Source organism: Gymnoscopelus microlampas (genome assembly GCF_963454915.1).
Source record: "Gymnoscopelus microlampas genome assembly, chromosome: 13".
NCBI lineage: Eukaryota > Metazoa > Chordata > Actinopteri > Myctophiformes > Myctophidae > Gymnoscopelus > Gymnoscopelus microlampas.
Window position 1 is genome coordinate 30,316,914 of NC_139950.1, and position 26,364 is coordinate 30,343,277.

At 41.3% G+C, this 26,364-nt stretch overlaps 3 protein-coding genes across 9 annotated transcripts in view; 2 read left to right on the forward strand and 1 right to left on the reverse strand.

The window, feature by feature from the left end:
* The window catches only part of LOC311058041 (atlastin-2-like), a 40,078-nt gene extending 38,789 nt beyond the window's left edge, over positions 1-1,289 (forward strand). For all 4 annotated transcript variants that reach the window (XM_084075319.1, XM_084075320.1, XM_084075321.1 and 1 more), the window contains one exon: positions 653-1,289. In XM_084075319.1, coding sequence (XP_083931445.1) covers positions 653-1,168 — 516 coding nt within the window. In that variant the 3' untranslated portion in view covers positions 1,169-1,289. The remainder of the gene's footprint in view (positions 1-652) is intronic.
* The window catches only part of adss2 (adenylosuccinate synthase 2), a 463,865-nt gene that overhangs the window by 351,494 nt on the left and 86,007 nt on the right, over positions 1-26,364 (forward strand). The gene's annotated exons all lie outside the window — the stretch shown is intronic.
* Positions 19,045-26,364, reverse strand: part of LOC311058184 (equilibrative nucleoside transporter 1-like) — a 51,005-nt gene continuing 43,685 nt past the window's right edge. For all 4 annotated transcript variants that reach the window (XM_084075544.1, XM_084075542.1, XM_084075545.1 and 1 more), the window contains exons 12-13: positions 23,505-23,704; positions 19,045-22,044 (exon numbers count right to left, since the gene is read on the reverse strand). In XM_084075544.1, coding sequence (XP_083931670.1) covers positions 21,933-22,044; positions 23,505-23,704 — 312 coding nt within the window. In that variant the 3' untranslated portion in view covers positions 19,045-21,932. The remainder of the gene's footprint in view (positions 22,045-23,504; positions 23,705-26,364) is intronic.

Below are 26,364 nucleotides of genomic sequence, written 5' to 3' on the forward strand. Positions count from 1 at the left end.
GTGTGTGTGTGTGTGTGTGTGTGTGTGTGTGTGTGTGTGTGGGGGGGGGGGGGGGGTGCGTGCGTGTATGTGTATATATATTATTTTATTAATTTATGCAAAAATGTTCACAATTTAAAAAAAATTCAGATCGCCGCGCTATAAGCTTGTAGATCTGCTATTTTTGAATAGCCAAAGAAATCTAAAATGACGCGTTCCCGGATTGAATGGGTTAAACCCATTGTATTTGAATTTATCTTTTGACCACATGAACCCTAGCCTCCCTATCTTGGGGCGAACATTCAGTGAAAATAGCAGATCTACAAGCTCATGGTGCATTGTAAGCTTGTATATTGGCTATTTTCAGCGAGAAGATCTTAATTGCATAGACTGTACGGCATCCCACTGCATGAGTTTGGAGAAGTTGAATGTACTGTAACAAATATCAGAAGAGCTCTGAGCACATCACTCCACATGCCACCAAATGAATGACTACCTGTTGACCACAGCTATAAACACCCACCATAAAGCTGTTCCCTCCACCTCTCGTTAGATGACCAAATACGGGACGCCTCAGACACACCCTTATTGTTGTCTGTAATTTTAGCTGTTGTCACTTTATATGCATTTTATATATTTTTCTATTGTGTTTTTCTTTCACCCCCATCTTCAGATCTGCGGTGGGGACAAGCCGTACATTGCGCCGGCCGTTCTGGAGCGCTGCCACGACGAGTTCCGCGAGTGTTCGGTGGGCCACTTCCGCTCAGTGAAGAAGATGGGCGGGGATGAGTTCTGCCAGCGTTACCAGAACCAGCTGGAAGCAGAGCTTGATGAGGCTTTTGGCAACTTCTCCAAACACAACGACGGCAAGAACATCTTCTACGCGTTATGCACGCCTGCCACACTGTTTGCCGTCATGTTCGTCACCTATGTGGTGTCAGGCGTGACAGGCTTCATTGGCCTCACCGGGCTGGCAGTGCTCGCCAACCTCGTCATGGGCGTGGCGCTGATGTCTCTCTGCGCCTGGGCCTACGTCAAGTACTCGGGAGAGTTCCGCGAGTTGGGGATGATAATAGACCTGGTGGCCGAAACGCTCTGGGAACAGGTGGGTCATCATGGGCTTGTGTGTGTTTGTGTGTGCCAACTCTTGAGAACTCGGAATAAACGCACGTTAATGATGGCAAAATGAAATCAATTTCTTCTTGCCTTCATGAGGATGGAACTTTATTTTTAGGGTTGGGTTTCATTTTAGGTCTATGGTTAGAATAACATTCACAGGTTAAGGTCAGACATAATTTACATATATCTGTTCACGGTCAGTGTTATGGTTATAGTTGAGCTTTTGGTCAGATTCTAGCACATATTAGTTTCTGCACATAAGAATTCTGTCTGTTTTTTTTCTGTTTTTTTTTTTTTTTTCAGCAACCAGCAGCAAATGATTGCCAATTCTCTGAAATCACCTCCTATATTATGACATTATAGATATAGTCTATACTTTTGTATAGTTACGTTGTAGTTGGTTCTGATTTTTTAACAGACTTCAAAACCCATAATCCATCCTTGATCAGTTGTTCTTTAATTTCCTTTCATAATAAACTTTTCAGCCTGCCAGCAATCCCCTCTCACTCTGAGCTAGTCAGCTCCTTCTTTCTGCCTTCATCCTGACCGTCAACCTGTTTCCTCAACCTCATCTACCCCCCCCCCCCCCCTCACCTTTTTCCTTCTTTCTTTCTGTTCCTTTTCACTGTCGTTTATTGAGCTCATTCTGGTGGGTGTTTGTATCAGTCCATTTGATCGGTTCTCACACCAGACTCCGTGTCTCCCCCCTCACCCCCCCACCCCCCACACTTCTCCTCCTCTAATCTTTTGCAGGTGTTGAAGCTGCTAAGCGAACAATATATGGAAGATAACGTCAGGCAGACGGTGGTCAACTCCATAGAGACACACGGGCGGAAACGGAAGGCCTACAAATTCACGCCCACTTTTGAGATAGCGCCGCTACTCGAGGTCCGTTAGAACGACGAACTGCAGCTCTCAATGCATTCCCTATGAGAGGATATGAGAATTAGCCTACTTTTAAAATGATCCTGCATTAACTGGAGACGATATTGATTTGAATAAAAATATGTTTCCAAATGTATGGAGTGTCTTTGTCAACATATCTTCTTGTTTTCTTAATAGTTGATGTGTTTCACATTTAATTTGCCACTTTAACGAGTTACCCATAATGTTAACACAGCAGAGGGTAGACGGCAGACAGACAAGTTGTCGCATTTCAGTGACATCACTGTCTTGCCGAGCGCCGACCAGTGGTGTACACTGTAGAGGCAGGACAGGCGGTCGCCTGCCCAACTAAGATCTCGCCTCCCCTAAAAAAAAACAAATAACCCGAAAATGTGTCATTGCGTGCTTAATGTCCTCAACGTCACGCACCCAACAAGCTTTGAACTGAGCAGATTGGACCTTCTGTTCCAGAGATAATGACCAAAACATATTGAAAACGTCCACTTTCGCCAGTTTTCTGGGTATTGAAAACCTCAAGGGATGCGTCCGTGACGTATATACCATGCGACCACTTAAAGTCTAGATCTCCGATGCTAGCGGTTTTGACATACTGATGGAGTATATTATAGTATATTGTGGGTAGTATATCGAGATGACAGATATGGGACATTAAAAAGGACAAATCAAACAAATGGGACACTTTATTAGAACACCAAAAAAGTCGCTACAGCCTCAGTAGTTAACCAATGAAATGACGGTATTTTACAATGCCTCTCATAAAGATTGCATTGAGTGCTGCAGTTCATCGTTGTAACGGACCCCGTGTAGCAGCGCTGTCTCAAAAGTGGGCGTGAATTTGTAGGCCTTCCGTTTCCGCCCGTGTGTCTCTATAAGAGCCAGTTTGACAGAACAAGTGTCGCAGAACACCAGGCTAAAGTCCCACTGACCCTCCCTGTCCCTGCTGCTTCTCGCTCCCTCCCCTCTTCCCCTGCCTCCCACCCACTCGCTCCATGTGCTGAGGTCCTACAACTGTGGAACTGTTTCGAAAACCAAAGTCGAACGCCCCTTGTGAACTCCCCTTGTCCTCCTGTCCTGTGTGCTGTTAGTGGACCTAAACACACACAACCACCTCCCCCTGGTGGCCGGGAGGACAAATCGCAAATTGTTACTAGGAGAAGAGGAGAAATTAAAGTTGTCTTGCGTCATGTCTTTAGCAAAGCAGGACCTGAACAATTTGTCATCTTCTCCAATGTGCCATATTGCGTTAGATGCGTCGACATATCCCAGCAAATATTGTCATAATATTTGTAACTATATGCTGACAGATATGCACACAGAGAGAGAGAGAGAGAGAGAGAGAGAGAGAGAGAGAGAGAGAGAGAGAGAGAGAGAGAGAGAGAGAGAGAGAGAGAGAGAGAGAGAGAGAGAGAGAGAGAGAGAGAGAGAGAGAGAGAGAGAGAGAGAGAGAGAGAGAGAGAGAGAGAGAGAGAGAGAGAGAGAGAGAGAGAGAGAGAGAGAGAGAGAGAGGGACGGATACTGGAGAGAGAGAGATAGAAACAGAATAGATTGGAGAGAGAGAGACATGGAAACGGAATAGATTGAAGAGAGAGAGAGAGAGAGAGAGAGAGAGAGCCATGTAAACGGAATAGATTGAAGAGAGACATGGAAACGGAATAGATTGATGAGAGAGAGAGATGGAAACAGAATGGATTGATTGGACATCTCAACCTATTGCCATTAACAGGAATCGAACTTTCAACCTTCGGACAAATATGCTGCAACACTACCTATAGTGATATAGCTTTGTCCAGGCTGATGTTGTCACACTCGCAGCGCGAGGCGTTGTGAGCTTGTAGATCGGCTATTTTTGGCAAAGATGTAGAGGGTAAAAAGAGCAGACTAAGTAAACAAAAAAGTTTAAAACACAATTTTATACAATTATAGAGGGGGGTCCCTGCTTCATCTTTCTCACAGCTAGGGGGTCCTTGGCCTGAAAACGTTGAAGACCCCTGACCTACACTATAGGTGTTTTTTCATGTTTGTAGCTGGCTGTAATCTTTCACTGAAGAGCATGCAGGGCAATGCTCAAATACACACAACAGTTCTATAGTGGTAAAAAAAAACAGTCAGACCTCTGTACCCTGCACGGTTTAACTGCTTCAGTGAATCTGAGACTCCTTGGACCATGTCATTCACTCATCTCTCCATCGCAGCTTCTTGCTCTCAGGAGAACCTGTTCCCCTGTCGTCAGCCACCAGCACAGATGTACGCCCAGGCAAGGATAACTTTTATTACAGTTTGTAAAAGTGACAGTTTCATGCTCATTGTCTGATGTGACTTTAAGGTTGACATGTAAATCAGTGTGAATGCTAATGTGCACTTCATTGTCATCATCAATGTATGATTATTTGTCTAATTGTTTTTTTTTAATGTCACCTTTTCTTCAATAAAGCCCTGCCAACTACACCACATGGCCTGTTCCTTGGAGGAGTTGATGCAAAAAGGACTTTAGCTTGTTATTAATTCAGTTCCTACATTGACACAATAGTATATGAGAAAAGTCATACTAAACTCGTACTGTGTCATAAAAAATGAAGTCATACAATACTTTAGTATAAACAAAAATGCCATACAGTCCTGTCGTTAAAAAAATACTTTGTTCTTGTCAGCGTAAATTGTTCACAGCACAGCTATCTATTTTTATATTTAATTCTTGTGACAACCCTGGGAGTTGTCAGGGTGACTGGTGTGGTTGTCATGGTTACTAACCATGTGTCATGTGTGTCAGAATGATTGGAGGGCGGAGTGTGTCATCAGTGGAGATCTGGCCCACCTGGATTGTCCTCTATAAAATAGGTGGCTGGACTTCATTCTTGTTCTCTCTCACCGTGAAGCTCACTGGGAGCACTCCAGCCTTTTGGATTTTGCTTGTTAAAGAACAAGATCACTGTGGTAGAGGTTTGGGTTGTGTAGTTGCCTTGTCATGATGTAACTCCAAAGGTGAACAAGAAATCTAAAATAATTGCTGTATAATAATTGAATAGAAATTGCTCATTCAAAATATGCTCCTCATTGACATTGTACGGTGAAACGGCTCTCAAAGTCACTCTTTTAGCACGTAAACGAACACAAACAAAGCTGATTCAGTCAATATAGAACATCACCAAACCCAGAACTGTTTTTTTTTTAAATAAAAATGTCAACTTCCTGTTGATTTTACTATTTGAAGATCCGCGGATCCAGTCCGAGTTCTTTTTAATAAAAATAGCAAAATCAACAGGATGTTAGCATTTTTATTTAAAAAACAAACGGTACTGGGTTTGGTGATGTTCTATATAGTCTGAATCAACTTTATTTGCGTTCGTTTGTGCTAAAAGAGTGACTTTGAGAGCTGTTTCAGCCTACAATGTAATTCAATGAGGAGCATATTTTTTTATTATCAATGGAGCAATTATTTTAGATTTCTTGCCCACCTTTGGAGATGCATCATGGCAAGGTAACTACACAACCCAAACCTCTACCAAAGTGGTCTTGCCCTTTAAGCACTGTTAACCACCCCAGTATCCGTATTGTGGGTATAGCTTTAGCAGAAAATAGCCGATCGACAAGCTCACTGCGACACGTTGTGAGCTTGTCGATCGGCTATTTTCAGTCAAAACTTTCCTCATAATAACACAAAACAGAAAATACACTAGAATTGAGCCCTGAGGCTCACCGGTTACCCATATGGGGTTAAGTTAGTTTTAATAAAATAATTTAAACGTTCTTTGTTTGTGTGAGTTTCCTCATTTTGTTACAAACTCAGCTGTTTGCAACACTCTTGGTTGGTTGTTGCAATAAATACATTACATTTAAGTGGTTGAATTTATGTAATTTGTTATCCCCGAGTCACTAGAATACCTCAAAACGAAGTATGGAGCTCGGCCTATAATTGATCATTGTTTTGATTGATATGCTGCATGCCATGAGTGCGAAGTGGTATTTCCTTAAACTTACATCAGTTAATCACAGAGGATCTGTGGTCATAATACAGCACTGTTTGAGGAACTATAGTTGAAAACTTAAGACATATTTTTTAATGTCCAGTCCAAAGTGAGAACAATGTAGCCTACTTGATTTAACACCAAAACTGCTATAGTTTTGATCATCTGAAACTAAGGAATTTATAAATGACAAAAAGGGTATGAATTTTTATGACATTACGAAACATCTCTGTTTCCTTTCAATGAAAGTGTAAATCTGGGTTCAGACTCAGCCAGAGTAAACGTTTTCTAACAGATGGTTTTAAACAACCTAAATCTCAGTCGTGTCATAATGAACCCTTTCCCTGATCATCAGAGGGTGTATCTAGTAGATCCAGTCATTCTGTCAGGGGTAGAGGTGTTTCCTGTGGATTTTCATCTTTTGACCTGTCGCCTCTTGCTTTAACTTTAAATATAACCTCGAAATCCTACTTAATGTGAAAGGCCTGGTGGTGCAAGAGTAAAGCATAGGCTTCACAAGCGGATGGTTGTGGGTTTGAATCTTGGTCAGGGAAGATCTCAATTTTCGGTCTTTTTAAGGCGAGAACCATGGATGAAGCCCGCCTCCCTCATCACGCCCTCTTTTAGCTCCGGTGGGAGAGGGAGGAGCATGGAGGGAGCCCACCTCCAGGGGGAGGAGCTTAATAAATTTACAAATTAATTAAAGGTTTTTATTTTAGTTCTTTTTGTGATTTTATGGCCACTGTTTTTTTTTCACATGAATTTGTTTGAGACATTTTTTTATTGTTTTTTTTCATCACCAGTTTGTATTGACCACAGCTCCATTGTTTTTTTGTTGTATTACCCTTTTAGTTTTTATTTAGTAGTTGTTTTGAGTGAGCTTTGAACCTCGAACCTTTAGTTTGTGAACCTTTGATTTATCTTTTAAGCCACGCTGGCATGGAAGGTACAATTGGGAACGTCATCCTTAACCCGCCTTTTAGAATTTAGAGATGGACAGTGAAAATGTTCTTCAGGAGCCTTGAACCCCAAACCTTCTACTGTCAGACCCTGTGTTTAACTCTTGAGCCACGCTGACATGGAAAGTACAATTGGGAACGTCATCCTTAACCCGCCTTTTAGAATTTAGATGGAACAGTGAAAATGCTCTTCAGGAGCCTTGAACTCCAAACCTTCTACTTTCAGACCCTGTGTTTAACTCTTGAGCCACGCTGGCATGGAAAGTACAAGTGGGTACGTCATCCTTAACCCACCTTTTAGAATTTAGATGGACAGTGAAAATGTTCTTCAGGAGCCTTGAACCCCAAACCTTCTACTTTCAGACCCTGTGTTTAACTCTTGAGCCACGCTGGCATGGAAAGTACAAGTGGGAACGTCATCCTTAACCCGCCTTTTAGAATTTAGATGGGCAGTGAAAATGTTCTTCTGGAGCCTTGAACCCCAAACCTTCTGCTTTCAGACCCTGTGTCTATCTCTTGAGCCACGCTGGCAGGAAGTTACAATTGGGAACGTCATCCTTCACCCGCCTTTTAGAATTTAGATCGCCAGTAAAAAAAATCTTCAGGAGCTTTGAACCCCAAACCTTCTGCTTTCAGACCCTGAAAACGGGAAAAAAATTGTTCCCCCAAAAACCTGTTAGGAGTACGTTTCAGGCAATTTAATGTTGATTGGTAGTGACTTTTTTTTTGGTCCCTAACATTCATCGAGCTCTGGACTTAGTAATTTGTTTTCCGTTTCGGTAGTGACACAATGGTGTCACTACCGAAACGGAAAAAAAATTGTTCCCCCAAAAACCTGTTAGGAGTACGTTTCAGGCAATTTAAAGTTGATTGGTAGTGACTTTTTTTTGGGTCCCTAACATTCAGAGGTGGGACAAAGTCCCTATGTTGAAAGTCCAAGTCGAGTCTCAAGTCTTTGCTCTCAAGTCCCGAGTCAAGTCCAAGTCAACACAGCCAAGTCCCAAGTCAAGTCCAAGTCCTCAGCTTTTTGTTTCGAGTCCCACACAAGTCCTTGAAAAAACGTTTTCTAACAGATGGTTTTAAACAACCTAAATCTCAGTCGTGTCATAATGAACCCTTTCCCTGATCATCAGAGGGTGTATCTAGTAGATCCAGTCATTCTGTCAGGGGTAGAGGTGTTTGCAGTGGATTTTTATCTTTTGACCTGTCACCTCTTGCTTTAACTTTAAATATAACCTCGAAATCCTACTTAACGTGAAAGGCCTGGTGGTGCAAGAGTAAAGCATAGGCTTCACAAGCGGATGGTTGTGTGTTTGAATCTTGGTCAGGGAAGATCTCAATTTTCGGTCTTTTTAAGGCGAGAACCATGGATGAAGCCCACCTCCCTCCTCACGCCCTCTTTTAGCTCCGGTGGGAGAGGGAGGAGCATGGAGGGAGCCCACCTCCAGGGGGAGGAGCTTAATAAATTTACAAATTAATTAAAGGTTTTTATTTTAGTTCTTTTTGTGATTTTATGGCCACTGTTTTTTTTTCACATGAATTTGTTTGAGACATTTTTTTATTGTTTTTTTTCATCACCAGTTTGTATTGACCACAGCTCCATTGTTTTTTTGTTGTATTACCCTTTTAGTTTTTATTTAGTAGTTGTTTTGAGTGAGCTTTGAACCTCGAACCTTTAGTTTGTGAACCTTTGATTTATCTTTTAAGCCACGCTGGCATGGAAGGTACAATTGGGAACGTCATCCTTAACCCGCCTTTTAGAATTTAGAGATGGACAGTGAAAATGTTCTTCAGGAGCCTTGAACCCCAAACCTTCTACTGTCAGACCCTGTGTTTAACTCTTGAGCCACGCTGACATGGAAAGTACAATTGGGAACGTCATCCTTAACCCGCCTTTTAGAATTTAGATGGAACAGTGAAAATGTTCTTCAGGAGCCTTGAACTCCAAACCTTCTACTTTCAGACCCTGTGTTTAACTCTTGAGCCACGCTGGCATGGAAAGTACAAGTGGGTACGTCATCCTTAACCCGCCTTTTAGAATTTAGATGGACAGTGAAAATGTTCTTCAGGAGCCTTGAACCCCAAACCTTTTACTTTCAGACCCTGTGTTTAACTCTTGAGCCACGCTGGCATGGAAAGTACAAGTGGGAACGTCATCCTTAACCCGCCTTTTAGAATTTAGATGGGCAGTGAAAATGTTCTTCAGGAGCCTTGAACCCCAAACCTTCTGCTTTCAGACCCTGTGTCTATCTCTTGAGCCACGCTGGCAGGAAGTCACAATTGGGAACGTCATCCTTCACCCGCCTTTTAGAATTTAGATCGCCAGTAAAAAAAATCTTCAGGAGCTTTGAACCCCAAACCTTCTGCTTTCAGACCCTGAAAACGGGAAAAAAATTGTTCCCCCAAAAACCTGTTAGGAGTACGTTTCAGGCAATTTAATGTTGATTGGTAGTGACTTTTTTTTTGGTCCCTAACATTCATCGAGCTCTGGACTTAGTAATTTGTTTTCCGTTTCGGTAGTGACACAATGGTGTCACTACCGAAACGGAAAAAAAATTGTTCCCCCAAAAACCTGTTAGGAGTACGTTTCAGGCAATTTAAAGTTGATTGGTAGTGACTTTTTTTTGGGTCCCTAACATTCAGAGGTGGGACAAAGTCCCTATGTTGAAAGTCCAAGTCGAGTCTCAAGTCTTTGCTCTCAAGTCCCGAGTCAAGTCCAAGTCAACACAGCCAAGTCCCAAGTCAAGTCCAAGTCCTCAGCTTTTTGTTTCGAGTCCCACACAAGTCCTTGAAAAAACGTTTTCTAACAGATGGTTTTAAACAACCTAAATCTCAGTCGTGTCATAATGAACCCTTTCCCTGATCATCAGAGGGTGTATCTAGTAGATCCAGTCATTCTGTCAGGGGTAGAGGTGTTTGCAGTGGATTTTTATCTTTTGACCTGTCACCTCTTGCTTTAACTTTAAATATAACCTCGAAATCCTACTTAACGTGAAAGGCCTGGTGGTGCAAGAGTAAAGCATAGGCTTCACAAGCGGATGGTTGTGTGTTTGAATCTTGGTCAGGGAAGATCTCAATTTTCGGTCTTTTTAAGGCGAGAACCATGGATGAAGCCCACCTCCCTCCTCACGCCCTCTTTTAGCTCCGGTGGGAGAGGGAGGAGCATGGAGGGAGCCCACCTCCAGGGGGAGGAGCTTAATAAATTTACAAATTAATTAAAGGTTTTTATTTTAGTTCTTTTTGTGATTTTATGGCCACTGTTTTTTTTTCACATGAATTTGTTTGAGACATTTTTTTTTTGTTTTTTTTCATCACCAGTTTGTATTGACCACAGCTCCATTGTTTTTTTGTTGTATTACCCTTTTAGTTTTTATTTAGTAGTTGTTTTGAGTGAGCTTTGAACCTCGAACCTTTAGTTTGTGAACCTTTGATTTATCTTTTAAGCCACGCTGGCATGGAAGGTACAATTGGGAACGTCATCCTTAACCCGCCTTTTAGAATTTAGAGATGGACAGTGAAAATGTTCTTCAGGAGCCTTGAACCCCAAACCTTCTACTGTCAGACCCTGTGTTTAACTCTTGAGCCACGCTGACATGGAAAGTACAATTGGGAACGTCATCCTTAACCCGCCTTTTAGAATTTAGATGGAACAGTGAAAATGTTCTTCAGGAGCCTTGAACTCCAAACCTTCTACTTTCAGACCCTGTGTTTAACTCTTGAGCCACGCTGGCATGGAAAGTACAAGTGGGTACGTCATCCTTAACCCGCCTTTTAGAATTTAGATGGACAGTGAAAATGTTCTTCAGGAGCCTTGAACCCCAAACCTTTTACTTTCAGACCCTGTGTTTAACTCTTGAGCCACGCTGGCATGGAAAGTACAAGTGGGAACGTCATCCTTAACCCGCCTTTTAGAATTTAGATGGGCAGTGAAAATGTTCTTCAGGAGCCTTGAACCCCAAACCTTCTGCTTTCAGACCCTGTGTCTATCTCTTGAGCCACGCTGGCAGGAAGTCACAATTGGGAACGTCATCCTTCACCCGCCTTTTAGAATTTAGATCGCCAGTAAAAAATTTCTTCAGGAGCTTTGAACCCCAAACCTTCTGCTTTCAGACCCTGAAAACGGAAAAAAAAATGTTCCCCCAAAAACCTGTTAGGAGTACGTTTCAGGCAATTTAATGTTGATTGGTAGTGACTTTTTTTTTGGTCCCTAACATTCATCGAGCTCTGGACTTAGTAATTTTTTTTCCGTTTCGGTAGTGACACAATGGTGTCACTACCGAAACGAAAAAAAAATTGTTCCCCCAAAAACCTGTTAGGAGTACGTTTCAGGCAATTTAAAGTTGATTGGTAGTGACTTTTTTTTTGGTCCCTAACATTCATCGAGCTCTGGACTTAGTATTTTTTTTCCCGTTTCGGTAGTGACACTACCGAAACGAAAAAAAAAATGTTCCCCCAAAAACCTGTTAGGAGTACGTTTCAGGCAAATTAAAGTTGATTGGTAGTGACTTTTTTTTTGGTCCCTAACATTCATCGAGCTCTGGACTTAGTAATTTTTTTTCCGTTTCGGTAGTGACACAATGGTGTCACTACCGAAACGAAAAAAAAAATGTTCCCCCAAAAACCTGTTAGGGGCGCGCTCTCACCAAAAGTTGTCTGGTCGCTGTTAAACGCAGGTTGTGCGCGGCCACAGTTTTTTGCTGCCAGCTGATTCTAAAAAAACGCTGTGACGCACCTGTCACTCACATTCAAGACCGTCCCCGTAGCCCGCACCGCCACTAGACACTAGCCACTAGACAAAAAAATGTCTTTGCACTTTCACACTTGGGGTTCGTACATCTACATACACATTCAGATTTAAAATATAAAGTACTTACCCCATGGCCACTGATGTTACAATCATGTACGGGCCCTCATAAGTATCCGTATCTTCCGTATTGTTCAATAAAAAGCATTTTAATCCAATCAGTGGTCATTTTCTCCGTATGCTTTCAACTGCGCGACCATAGCGGTTGAGAGGTGTATTGCACTGTTGGTACATTATAACTCTATGGGAAAATGGCCACCAATCGGATTAAAATGCTTTTTATTGAACAATACGGAAGATACGGGTACTTCTGAGGACCCGTACATGATTGTAAAATCCGTGGCCATGGGGTAAGCACTTTATATTTTAAATCTGAATGTGTATGTAGATGTACGAACCCCAAGTGCACAAATCATAAAGTACTGGGTGAGATGCAACAGCTACAACCAGTTGGTCCACTGAGAGCACCATGTTGCTTCCTGAGTCTTGGGACGGTCCGCCTTCGACTCACCCGATTGGACAGAGGGGGAAAATCAGCTCCTGCTTCCAGCAGTTTTATGCTTCTTCGTGTAGAGCGGATAAACGCAAGGTCTGCGCGACAAGCGGAAAAATCTGCTCTTGCGTGAATCCACGCATTTGCATTGACAAAGCATTGGCAGATTCTGCCCCAGAGGTAAAATAAAAGTGCGGTGGGAGTGCGCCCTAAGAGTACGTTTCAGGCAATTTAAAGTTGATTGGTAGTGACTTTTATTTTGGTCCCTAACATTCATCGAGCTCTGGACTTAGTAATTTTTTTTCCGTTTCGGTAGTGACACAATGGTGTCACTACCGAAACGGGGAAAAAAATGTTCCCCCAAAAACCTGTTAGGAGTACGTTTCAGGCAATTTAAAGTTGATTGGTAGTGACTTTTATTTTTGTCCCTAACATTCATCGAGCTCTGGACTTAGTAATTTTTTTTCCGTTTCGGTAGTGACACAATGGTGTCACTACCGAAACGGGAAAAAAAATGTTCCCCCAAAAACCTGTTAGGAGTACGTTTCAGGCAATTTAAAGTTGATTGGTAGTGACTTTTTTTTTGGTCCCTAACATTCATCGAGCTCTGGACTTAGTCATTTTTTTTCCGTTTCGGTAGTGACACAATGGTGTCACTACCGAAACGGAAAAAAAATTGTTCCCCCAAAAACCTGTTAGGAGAACGTTTCAGGCAATTTAAAGTTGATTGGTAGTGACTTTTTTTTTGGTCCCTAACATTCATCGAGCTCTGGACTTAGTAATTTTTTATCCGTTTCGGTAGTGACACAATGGTGTCACTACCGAAACGAAAAAAAAATTGTTCCCCCAAAAACCTGTTAGGAGTACGTTTCAGGCAATTTAAAGTTGATTGGTAGTGACTTTTTTTTTGGTCCCTAACATTCATCGAGCTCTGGACTTAGTAATTTTTTATCCGTTTCGGTAGTGACACAATGGTGTCACTACCGAAACGAAAAAAAAATTGTTCCCCCAAAAACCTGTCTTAAAGCGGCTCGCAGGTTAATATCAGAATACTGATATATTATTGATTTCAGCTGTTACAATTCCAAACATGCAAACATGACCCGCTTTAATTACTTCAGTCTATATTAGTAGCTTGATGACTAGTATTACAATTCTATTGTCTTTTTATGTCCAATGTATTTGTAATTAAATTCATAAGGTTAATATAAGTATAACTAAATGCATTTCAAATTAAATACGAATGTTACTTTTCAGGATCCCAATTCAAAAGTAGAAAAAAAAATCACACCCTGTGTGAAGGTAGCGGCGCCTTTGATACATTATGTCATCGATATGTGTTTATAATGTGTTTATAGCCATGTAGAGCTCGATGAATGTTAGGGACCAAAAAAATCGTCACTACAAAGTACTACAATCAACTCTAAATTGCCTGAAACGTACTCCTAACAGGTTTTTGGGGGGACGATTTTGGCCTCCACACTTAGTGATTTTTTCGGATTTAACTTTCGTTTCGGTAGTGACCAACTTTCGTTTCGGTAGTGACACAATGGTGAAATGTACTAAGTCCAGAGCTCGATGAATGTTAGGGACCAATAAAATCGTCACTACAAAGCACTACCAATCACCTCTAAATTGCCTGAAACGTACTCCTAACAGGTTTTTGGGGGGACGATTTTGGCCTCCACACTTAGTGTTTTTTTCGGATTTAACTTTCGTTTCGGTAGTGACCAACTTTCGTTTCGGTAGTGACACAATGGTGAAATGTACTAAGTCCAGAGCTCGATGAATGTTAGGGACCAAAAAAATCGTCACTACAAAGTACTACCAATCAACTCTAAATTGCCTGAAACATACTCCTAACAGGTTTTTGGGGGGACGATTTTGGCCTCCACACTTAGTGATTTTTTCGGATTTAACTTTCGTTTCGGTAGTGACCAACTTTCGTTTCGGTAGTGACACAATGGTGAAATGTACTAAGTCCAGAGCTCGATGAATGTTAGGGACCAAAAAAATCGTCACTACAAAGTACTACCAATCAACTCTAAATTGCCTGAAACGTACTCCTAACAGGTTTTTGGGGGGACGATTTTGGCCTCCACACTTAGTGATTTTTTCGGATTTAACTTTCGTTTCGGTAGTGACCAACTTTCGTTTCGGTAGTGACACAATGGTGAAATGTACTAAGTCCAGAGCTCGATGAATGTTAGGGACCAAAAAAATCGTCACTACAAAGTACTACCAATCAACTCTAAATTGCCTGAAATGTACTCCTAACAGGTTTTTGGGGGGACGATTTTGGCCTCCACACTTAGTGATTTTTTCGGATTTAACTTTCGTCTCGGTAGTGACCAACTTTCGTTTCGGTAGTGACACAATGGTGAAATGTACTAAGTCCAGAGCTCGATGAATGTTAGGGACCAATAAAATCGTCACTACAAAGTACTACCAATCAACTCTAAATTGCCTGAAACGTACTCCTAACAGGTTTTTGGGGGGACGATTTTGGCCTCCACACTTAGTGATTTTTTCGGGTTTAACTTTCGTTTCGGTAGTGACCAACTTTCGTTTCGGTAGTGACACAATGGTGAAATGTACTAAGTCCAGAGCTCGATGAATGTTAGGGACCAAAAAAATCGTCACTACAAAGTACTACCAATCAACTCTAAATTGCCTGAAACATACTCCTAACAGGTTTTTGGGGGAACGATTTTGGCCTCCACACTTAGTGATTTTTTCGGATTTAACTTTCGTTTCGGTAGTGACCAACTTTCGTTTCGGTAGTGACACAATGGTGAAATGTACTAAGTCCAGAGCTCGATGAATGCTAGGGACCAAAAGAATCGTCACTACAAAGTACTACCAATCAACTCTAAACTGCCTGAAACGTACTCCTAACAGGTTTTTGGGGGGAAGATTTTGGCCTCCACACTTAGTGATTTTTTCGGATTTAACTTTCGTTTCGGTAGTGACCAACTTTCGTTTCGGTAGTGACACAATGGTGAAATGTACTAAGTCCACCCATGTGTCACGTGAAGCTTGACCAATCACTTTGTTGACGGGTCTGACCAATCAGAACATTGACGGGTCTGACCAATCAGAACGTTGACGGGACCAATCAGAACATTGACGGGTCTGACCAATCAGAACGTTGACGGGTCTGACCAATCAGAACGTTGACGGTGAACACGGACAAAGTCAGGTATAGAGCAGGATCCGCTCTATACCTTAGGTATAGAGCGGCTAGTGCCGCTAAAAAATCAGGATTCCAATAAAAACAATAGCTAAAATAGCCGATCTACAAGCTCAAAACGCGTCGCAACTTTTTTGTGACATAGAATGGCATAGTGAGTGTGGAAATATAGTGGCCCTCTCCATTATCAGAGTTGCACACCCCTGAGCTAGAGATATGTTGCTTCTCAAACCAGAGGTTAGGGGTTCAAACCCAAACTCAAAATATTGAGCCTAGCTCAATACACACACCTCACCTGACATAAACTAAAGGTGATGAGGGGACACACAGCAGGAGCTAATCAATCAATTAGGACGTGGGACATCGAAACAAAGCGTGGGAAAAAACAAACAAAAATAAGATCAAATATAGCTGCAAGCAGTGATAATACGGGGCCAGACAGACAGACATGGAGAGAGAGAGAGAGGGAAGGAGGGAAGGAGAGAGAGAGAGAGAGAGAGAGAGAGAGAGAGAGATGGAAACTGGAGAGAGAGAGAGAGAGAGAGAGAGAGAGATAGAGAGAGAGAGAGAGACATGGAAACTGGAGAGAGAGAGAGAGAGAGAGACACATGGAAACTGGAGAGAGAGAGAGAGAGAGAGAGAGAGAGAGAGAGAGAGAGAGAGAGAGAGAGATGGAAACTGGAGAGAGAGAGAGAGAGAGAGAGAGAGAGAGAGAGAGAGAGAGACATGGATACTGGAGAGAGAGAGAGAGAGAGAGAGAGAGAGAGAGAGAGAGATAGAAACGGAATAGATTGGAGAGAGAGAGAGACATGGAAACGGAATAGATTGGAGAGAGAGAGAGAGACATGGAAACGGAATAGATTGGAGAGAGAGAGAGAGAGAGAGAGAGAGAGAGAGAGAGAGAGAGAGAGAGAGAGAGAGAGCCATGGAAACGGAATAGATTGAAGATAGACATGGAAACGGAATAGATTGATGAGAGAGAGATGGAAACAGAATGGATTGAAGAGAGAGAGAGAGAGAGAGAGAGAGAGCAAGAGAGCCATGGAAACGGAATAGATTGAAGAGAGAGAGAGACATGGAAACGGAATGGATTGAAGAGAGAAAGACATGGAAACGGAATGGATTGAAGAGAGAAAGACATGGAAACGGAATGGATTGAAGAGAGAGAGACATGGAAATGGAATAGATTTGAGAGAGAGATGGAAACATAATGGATTTATTGGACATCACATCCTATTGCCCGTAACAGGAATCAAACTCTCAACCTTCGGATTGAGAGGCTGCAACACTACCTATAGTGCTACAGCTTTGTCCAGGCTGATTTTGTCTGTTGAAGATCATAAACTCTTGCCTTCTGTCATGAACCAAGCCCCTGTTTCACTAACACTAAGATCACTCGTTCACAAACCATTTACCAATAGAGAAATTGTATGTCTCCTCGAAACCAAAACCAGTGAAAGCGGCCGATCTACAAGCTCACAAAACGTTGCTATGTGAAAAGTTGTGAGATTGTAGATCGGCTACTTTCACTATGAAGTACGTCATACATTGAAAAAACGTACTCTCAAATAAGCATTTTAGGTTATCTTTACCATTTGCAGGTTGGACATCTCCACCTATTACCATTAACAGGAATCGAACTCTTAACCTTGATTGATTGATTCAAATTTTTATTAGGCAAAAGAATGTAAAACAACACAGTTACATTTATAATGCTTTTGTCTAAAAGGTCCGGTCAAAAAAGTCCTTGCGGGCTTGTTTCCGTTGGGGTCCTTGAATTAATTTCATAGACATATATAGTAGCAACCAAACAGTTCAAAAATCAACATAAGAATACAGAGGGGAAAAAATATATACCATTATGTACAAAAAAGGCATGAGAAAATAATGAAATATATAGAAAAAAAAAACATTAGAAAATAAAATAAAAAGTATGTACAAAAAAAAGGGGGAGGGGGGGGGGGGTTGTCTGTCTACAGGGAAACTGGTACTAGCTCCTCTTTAGGCCCCCAGAAAGATGAGTTTTTAGGGCTGTTTTGAATGAGCCCAGCGAACTGCATTTTTTGAGGGATGGGGTTAGACTATTCCATTCCTTGGTGGCAGTGCTATAGAAGGAGAATTTGCCCATGTTTGTTTTATGGGTGGGTGTTACCAGATTGTTGTTTACGCTCCCTCTAGTTTTGTGACTGTGGGTGTCACTAACTTTTTCGAGGTACTTATACAGATATGCAGGTATAGGGGGCATTTCGGGCAAATCTGCATTTACAATTTTGAAGACCAGTCCCATTTTTAATTGTATAATCCTGTCTTCCACCCTGAGCCAGCCTAGGCTGGCAAAGTGAGTGGGAGAGAGGTGGGTCATGGGCCCCAGTCCGAGAAGTAGTCGAATCAGTTTGTTTTGGGAGGTTTGAAGCTTAGTCTTCAGTGACACTGAGGTGTTGGAGTACCAAGAGGAGCTAGCATAGTAAAAAAGGGGCTGAATCAGGGCCCCAGAGAGGGTCCTGAGTGCCTGAGGGTTGACAAAAGAGGAAACTCTGCCCATAAATCTGGTTCTCTGGTTTACTCCTTTGAACACCTTTGTTGCCATGCTTTCACCTGTCAGGTGTTTGTCAAGAATACATCCCAAATAGGTAATCTCTTCTTTGCTAGTGATGATTGTGTCATCGACTTTGACCTTGAAGTCATTTACCTTCATTTTACTGAGGGAATGTTTGGTCCCAAATAGGATGGATTCGGTTTTCCCAAGGTGTAGTGACAGTTTGTTATCGGTAAGCCAGGTACGGATTTTTGAGAGTTCAGAGCTGAGAGCTTCCTCGACTTGCAACTTGTCCTCACCCGAAATCAGGAGTGCCGAGTCATCAGCGAACAGGAACAGTTTGCAGTTACAGGCAGCATTCATGTTGTTAATGTATAGAAGAAACAGTAACGGCCCTAGAATGCTGCCTTGAGGAACCCCGCAGCTCACCGGGAGGGATGAGGACATGGTTCCGTTGATGTCAACCACTTGTTCTCTACCCACCTTCGGACTAATAGGCTGCAATACTACCTATAGTGCTATAGCTTTGTCCAGGCTGATGTTGTCTGTTGAAGATCATAAACGCTTGCCTTCTGTCATGAACCAAGCCAACACTAAGATCACTCGTTCACAAACCATTTGCCAATAGAGAAATTGTATGTCTCCTTGCAACCGAAAACAGTGAAAGCAGCCTCCACACATGATGTAACAACTGTTGTGTGCCGGTGGTTGGAAAGTACTCACAAAATGTGAATAAACAAGCTTAGTTAGAGAAAAGCTCAGCTGGCAGCAGACATGGCAGCAGACATGGCAGCAAACAGTGAGGTGGGAGGAGTGCAGTTCAGGAAGTGACCTCACCTAATTGTCATTGTTACCTTGGTTACATAAAAGTTCAGATAGGTGTGATTTCTTTTGCCATAACCACCTAGTTTTACTGTGTGGAAACACCAGGGAGAGCGTTTGTTACATTTGGCTGTTATGAATAGAGTAATTTTCAGCACGTTTTGCATTCCAATGGGTGGCATAACTCAATTCAAAACTTGGAAGTTGTCCTGTGAAAATACCCATAAAATGAATGTTGCATTACCAAAAATGACCAACAGAGGACGACAGATTATTACAAATACACCAGGTTTATTTTCTCCTCACAAAACCGTTTTATGCAATATCAGTAACATTTCATTGGTCTGAACCAACCTCGCATTACACCACCCAAAAAATAGTAATCACAGGAAGGAAAAGACAGACCAAAGTTGTGCTTGCACTGTTAGAGAGTATATCCAGCTGATATAATGCATAATATAGCATACAACAAAAGCAGCCTTTATAAAGGCATTCAAATGCAAGCACAAAAAATAAAAAAATAAAAAAAAAACGTAACACTGACAGGTGTCGTAAATTTCTATTCATACAAACAACTAAAATGTACTCATACTAACCAAGTGATGAATGGCAAATATTTTACTAAACCATTTAATAAATTGAAAACGTTCTTAAAAAAAAAAAATCTAAAACAATTTTCTTTTTGATGAGAAATGGCACCAACAGTTTGCAACAAACAACTTCACTGGCACAATGTATGTCAACTTCTGCTTTTTTTTTTGTTGCCATTTAAAGACATTTGTTTGATACTAAATATCTATCAGGAAGACACTAGAACATGGCAACTTACGCAAGGACTGAATCAGATTCACTAGACAAAAATGTGACCTCTCTTCAATACCTGTACCCTCATCAGCGTTCCTTCAAAATCAAAGGTATATTAACGCAGAACAATTCCAGACCGAAAGGTGAAGCTTCATCTAAAACTACAACTAGCCAACACAGACACGATAGGTACAAACATGACAACCATGGGGAAGACACCAGATTAAACCTCGTCTTTTGAAATAAAAAGCCATCTGTGAAACTGACCCAACCTTCCTTACATTCTGAGAAATCACTGACAAGAAGTGGCAGGAAAACCCAAGAGGCAGTTTCCTCTACCTCCAGGCAAAAAAGAAAAAATGTATGAGGTTTGCATTCTGTGACTAATAAAACAGAGACACTTATATTTGATCAGATGTTTTTTTTACATGCATTACACAGAATTCTCCAAATCATTGGTCGATTTAACTGAATCAGTGGTTCTCAAATTGAGGGTGTTCTAGAGGGTCCCCAACAAAATTATTGATATAGTTAAGAACCAAATGAACCCTTGCGGGTCTGGAGCTCCAGTTGTACACACCCAGAGTTAAATTAACACTAAGGTTTTTACAGGGTAGACTCGGTCCCCAAACAAGTGTCTAGTTCTGAGCCCGTACAAATGGAACCTCTCAGAGTTATGGGGGCCGAATGTGTATCAAATTGGTCCTTGAAATTAAAAGGCTTGAGAACCACTTAGGTACACAGCCAACTCATCCAAGATGATGTTCAAGTGGTCCTTTAAGTTGAAGTAGACCAACAATTCATCGTAATAGTAAGTCAATGTCACTGAGTGTATAAAACACATCCTCAGCATGTATTCTACAGAGGTGTGCGTCATGGTCCATATTGCATCACAAAGCCTCGTTAAAAAGTCACCGGTCACGGAACAACTCTTAATGCCAACCACTGAATATATAGAAAGTTTTCAAGGGCCTCATTTATTTAGTGCACCAAATATATCATGATACATTGAACATGTATTGTATATTTAGCTTGAACTAGCATAGATTTATGATTAATTTAAAAAAAAAAGGTGGTTAAAGTAATATTTCATGGTTAAAACAAAAAGTTTATATTCTGATTGTAATCATTGCTATATAGAGTGTTTGTTCAGTAACAGTGGTCTCTTAGTAAACTACATTTCAGGTCGGTTCCCAATTTTAATCCAATCAGGATAGAGGTCACATTTGTGAGGTTCAAATGTATAGGTTTCGAGTTCCAGTTTGGTCTGCTCATTTCTTTGTGCCATCACTTCCAAATTGACTTGTTTATCATGTACGAGTTCTCTATCCTGATAGGATAAATTTGGTACCCTGAATGTATTTTCCATTTACTAAAGAGCTGGAGAGACAGGGGACAACCCTGTAACTGAACAGTCTATAGCAATGATTACTATCAGAATATAGAGTTATTTAACATTAAAATATAAGTTACTGCACCTTTAAATGGATATCAGTTTTCATTTTTGGTATCGCCGTACTAGTTGCAAGAAATATATATAAAGAGGTTGATATTAGAGACCGTTTTAGTTTTCAAGTCCAATTTGAACTTTAACAGAAGCTTTATGCACCTTTTAAGGGTGATTTATACTTAGTTGCATGCTCCAAAAATAGCCAATCTACAAGCTCACGCATGTTGCGATGCGTTGTGAGCTTGTAGATCTATTTTTGGTGCGGGATATGGTGAGCAACCAAGTACACATCAGGCAATAAAAAAAGTGACCCCAGGAGACTCAAGTAGATTAGCTTGAGTCGCCTCAACTCACACTACTGTACACGGGGCAACACTGCACGTTTGAGTCTTCCTAGGTTTCATTTGCACCTGGTGAACTTTATCTAATACACATCAAGTATTCCAACCGCTGGCAACGCTGACAGCTGCTCTTATCTACCACAAATATTTCATGCCACACCCGTGCTGCATTTGTAGCCCCACTGCAAACACATGTCAGGTGCGTTCCCTCTCCAGTTTCTCCATTAAAGAAAACAAAAACAAAGCATACATCAGGCAGGCGAGGAACCGCTAAAATTCTGCAGCTCTCCTAAAATGGAAAGCAAATACTGATTGTTCCTTTTTTTTTTTGCTGCTTTAGAGCTGATATTCTCTGTGTGCAGTCATAGTATGAAGCGTAAGTGAGTGCATAAAAATTTACAAAAACAAACAAAGTTCCACCAGTTCCATGGGGTCTGAATTAAATAACTGTTGAGTGAGTTTAGATTGTGGCTGTGGATCTTGTACTTGGCGGGGGGGGCTTCGTTGATTGGTCACAAAATGGTAGGTGGTTGGGCAGCGCTCTCCAGTTGGGCTGCAATTGTTCTAGATCATGGTCCTAAAGGCGAATGAGAGTGCCGCACCCAGCGCCAGTCCAAGGGACAGGAAGAAGGCCATGATGGCTCCAGCTGTCTCTGCTTCATGCTGCGCCACCTTCCTGTATGGAGACACCAGAGGGACAAACTCATTAGGACTGGGCAATTCCAACTGAAGGTGGTGAATCAAGGTGGTCAAGAATCAACTTTATTGTCACATGAAGTGGGTGAAATATGTTTTTGTGCAAGCGCCATCATTTTGTTGTTTTTCAGAAAGGGAGAAGAAGAAAAGGGAGGGCTGTCCTAGACTAAGAATCTTCAAAGTCAGCTGAAAGTGTACATTTTACAAAAAACTGGCCCACAATCATCTGTGTGGGAGTTAGATAGAGACCCAACCATGTAGTGCTCTGTACATCAAAGCAGTAGAATTTCTATGCACAAACACTTGAAGTGAATGCTTCCTAGAGCACTTTGTCAAGATGGCAGCAAGACAGCACCGTAAAAACATTTAATTTTAGTCCCCGCCCTTTCTTTTAGTAACAGTAATTTTTGCCCCGCTGCTAACGTTAACATTAAACCACGGTTATGTATCTGCCAGTCATTGGCGGATACACAACATGTGACTGGGCCTGGCAAAATTTGGTTGGGTTTTTTAAAACAAGCTTATAATAATAATAATAATAATGGATTTTATTTATAACGCACTTTACATTTACAGGAAATCTCAAAGTGCTTACAGAAGGCAGTAGCATAAGAACAGAAAACATCACACCAATTAAAAGAAAACAACTAAAAACAATTAAAACATGGGGCATAAAGCCTAGAGGTAAAACCAGCTAAAAAAATGCTTTGCTAAAAAGGTAAGTCTTTAATCCTCTCTTAAAGCAGTCGACCGACTGTGGTGCTCTTAGGTGGACAGGGAGGGCGTTCCACAGTTCGGGTGCGACTGAGCAGAAAGCCCGGTCGCCCATGGTGCGTAGTTTGGCCTTGCAGGTGTTGAGGAGGTTGGTGTTTGAGGAGCGGAGGTTACGGGTCGAGGGCTGTAGGGAGACTAGGTCCTTGAGGTATATAGCTTAGATATTATAATGACCAGTGGACGATATGACAAAACAATATTTCAATGTCTATTTAGCTGCTTTCCACGAGCGGCATGGAAAAAAATGGATCAGCGTGTATTTTTAGCAGAGCAGGCACGCTCACCACTTCTGAGACGGGACTGAAACGTATCTGTTGGAATCACAAGCATCCTCAGTGGATTTCATGAATCTCATACAGTGCAGAAAGAATTTTATCTAGATCTATCCCTGCCATGCGCCATCTGACGTTTTTCGACCATTTGATATTTTCAGTTGACTTTCAGTTGTTTAAAAAAAAGTCATGTATGAGTGGGGAAATGGCTTAAAACTAACAGATGGTTACCGTAATGGTAATTAAAGACGGTTGTCCTTGCCCCACACGGATGAAAAAACACATTTGCCAGTGATTGTCTAAACTGCATATTACTCCAGTGATTAAATAAATCCACAAATGTTGTTTGATGTGTGTGTTTTTTTTTAAGGCTCAATTCTGGCAAGGTACTTACTTGGGTCCAAAGCACATGCATAGGCTGGCCAGGTATCCATTGGAAAAGGCGAATACGATCATGAAGATGATGTACCAGGCGTCATGGCCAAACCACACAGGGAGGTAGTGACGAGGCTGCACGTTACACAGCATGAACAGAGGTACAAAGACCAACCGAGAGGCACACAGGATGGGTAGCCAGATACTGTCCTTACCCGGCTGGAGAGAGAGTGATAGAAAGGTTAGAGTTTTACTGTGCATCTATTTTTTTTTTCATCAGTTATTGAAATCACAATAAAAAGAAAATATACCACAGTATATGGTAAAATAAAAAAATTGCCATTTGGGAAAAGATTGTCCAATTACATAGCCAAATCCTCATCATCTGTCTATTATAGTGTACACAGGTTTGTTTATATTTCTAAGATTTTAAAGTATCTTTTGAAAGGTGTCTGAGATAAACGGTACAACAATGATCCATGCTACAATTTAACCTGCATAAATGCAATTCTCTCTCTTTCTATGTAGGAAAAGAAAAATAACTACCATAGCTTTTAACCACTAGAACTCTACATACTTTGTTGACTGGGGTCCCCCAGGGATCCCTACTAGATCCTCTGGTCTTTCACTCTACACCAACATCACGCGTTGTGAGCTTGTAGATTGTCTATTTCGTGAAATGTTTGCCGCAGAATGGGGATGCTAGGGTTCAGGTTGTTAAGATGAAAGCAAAGCACTGACACACTTTTACATTAAGCGATAAGAGTGATGATTTACTTTGCCTGAATATGGTAAATCAGCAGTGGTGGCCCGTCAATAGAGGGCGCTAGTGCGCAGCTCCACCTCTCCTAAACCTAGATCTTCCTTGAATTATTACTTTAAAATATATTCTATATATATTTTAAATGATCAAACCAACAAGGTCAATATTATATAGTTAATGACTAGTGAGTGAAATATATAATCTACCATAAAATGTAGATACAAACCGTTCTACTGTGCCTAAACTTAATGCTGTGCGCGCAAAAATCTACCATTGACTTGCAATGTTAGTTTGTGCATAGTTCACTCTTCAATGCAATACCAAAATGCTTAAAGTAATACTAGGTAACGTTTTCAGTAAAACTAAAGTTAAATTGTATATCTTTTGTGAGTGGCAAATGTTTCACAACACCCACTCCATGAATTTCACCCCCGAAAGCCTTTTATTTATATATTTTCTATTGAACGCTGTCTAGCATGACTTTCCCTCGAAAATGACGTCACCTGGCCGGAAAATGGAAGCGGAAATGCACCAGGTTCCTGTTTGGCCAGGAACTACCGCGCCGGTTTCCTGTTTGGCCAGGAACTACCGCGCTAATAACAAAAGGAAACTCACGCTGATTTTAATCGATTGTATGATTTGAAGAACGAAAAAAAAAACAGAAAAAGAAAACACAGCTCACGGTAACTAATGCTCCACTGGCTAAGAGAAACGATCCACAGATCGTATAAAACAATTAAAAGAACGCTTTTTGAAACACTTCCGTCTTCCGGTGAAAACGAATGGAATTCTGGGTGACGCAGTAATAAAGAAACGGCCTGCAGTGACGGTAATGACCAGCAGAGGCTGCTAAAAGTCGTTTTTTGGAAATCTGCACAGAACAACTTTAAGTAGAATACAGCAGTATTTTATTATTAACCGAAAAAGGTACTAAAAGGTGTAGTACTTAATCTAAATGTTTGCTCATGCCATTAATTATGTCTGTCTTTCACAAATGAATGACGACTACTAAGGCAGGGCCTATCAAAATAAACTAGTGTGATAACATAGTACATGTTATTGTTGGCCTGATTTTTGGTGTAGCACTACCCGGGGGAAAATCCACCAGCCGCTACTGTAAATCAGCACATGGATATGGAACATTTGACACTGAGCCTGAGATGCCTCAGTAGAAAACAGCTCTGCCCTCGTCTTCAACTCCCAACTCAGAAACTGCCTTAGTCCTGCATTGCAATGAAGAGCAGGCTAGGCTAACAAACAAACTACCCACTTTGTAAAGGCAGAGCTTAAAGACGCACTGCAGTGACATTTTCGGTCATTTTATTTTGAAGGTTCAGTCTAAAACGTCAGCTAAACCGACTCTAAACCAATCAGAAGGTCCCATCCCTTCAGGCTATGGGACGTTGGATCTCAATCACTTCAGCCGTGGGCAACACGGCTAGTGTTTGTTTACAAGTGAGAGAGAGACGGCCAGTGAAGCACGTTTGCTACTACCTGGCTTATTTCTAACCTATAAGCTGTGTTTGAAGAAGTGCAGCTATGGGAATCAAACAGGTGCATGTAATCAAGATTCATTTATATTCATAAAGGCTGCGTGATGTCATCACGCAGCACGTTTTCGTTTACAGGGAGTAATTAAGATTGGCTTTTTAGGGACTTTAGATATAAAAATACACAAAAAAAAACAAAAAAAACATTTTTTTGGGCATCTATTGTTAGGTGTGGCCATATGATGACCACGGATATGCTCTAAAAGTGTGAAAAACATTTTTCATTTCACTACACCTTTAAACATGTTCTTAAAAAATGATTATGCAGACGGACGGTCTCAACAGACCCAAAGTCATAGTTTGGTTATTTGATTCAGCCCGATTAATTCTACAGGTAAGTTTGAGTGCAAGTATGGGGAAACTACTGTAAGAACTTTCAGTGTTTGATCAAATGTTTCCCATGTTTTTTTTTGTGTTTTTCTAGCAAGAGCGGAATACATTGAGTGTGCTATTCTCACACAAAACAACGGAAACAAAGGTTATCAGTCAGCAAGGTCATTCTGACCAGATACATTGAAAGTCCTTCATTCATCCGTGCTCCAGAACTGGTCAGAATTAATGAAAAT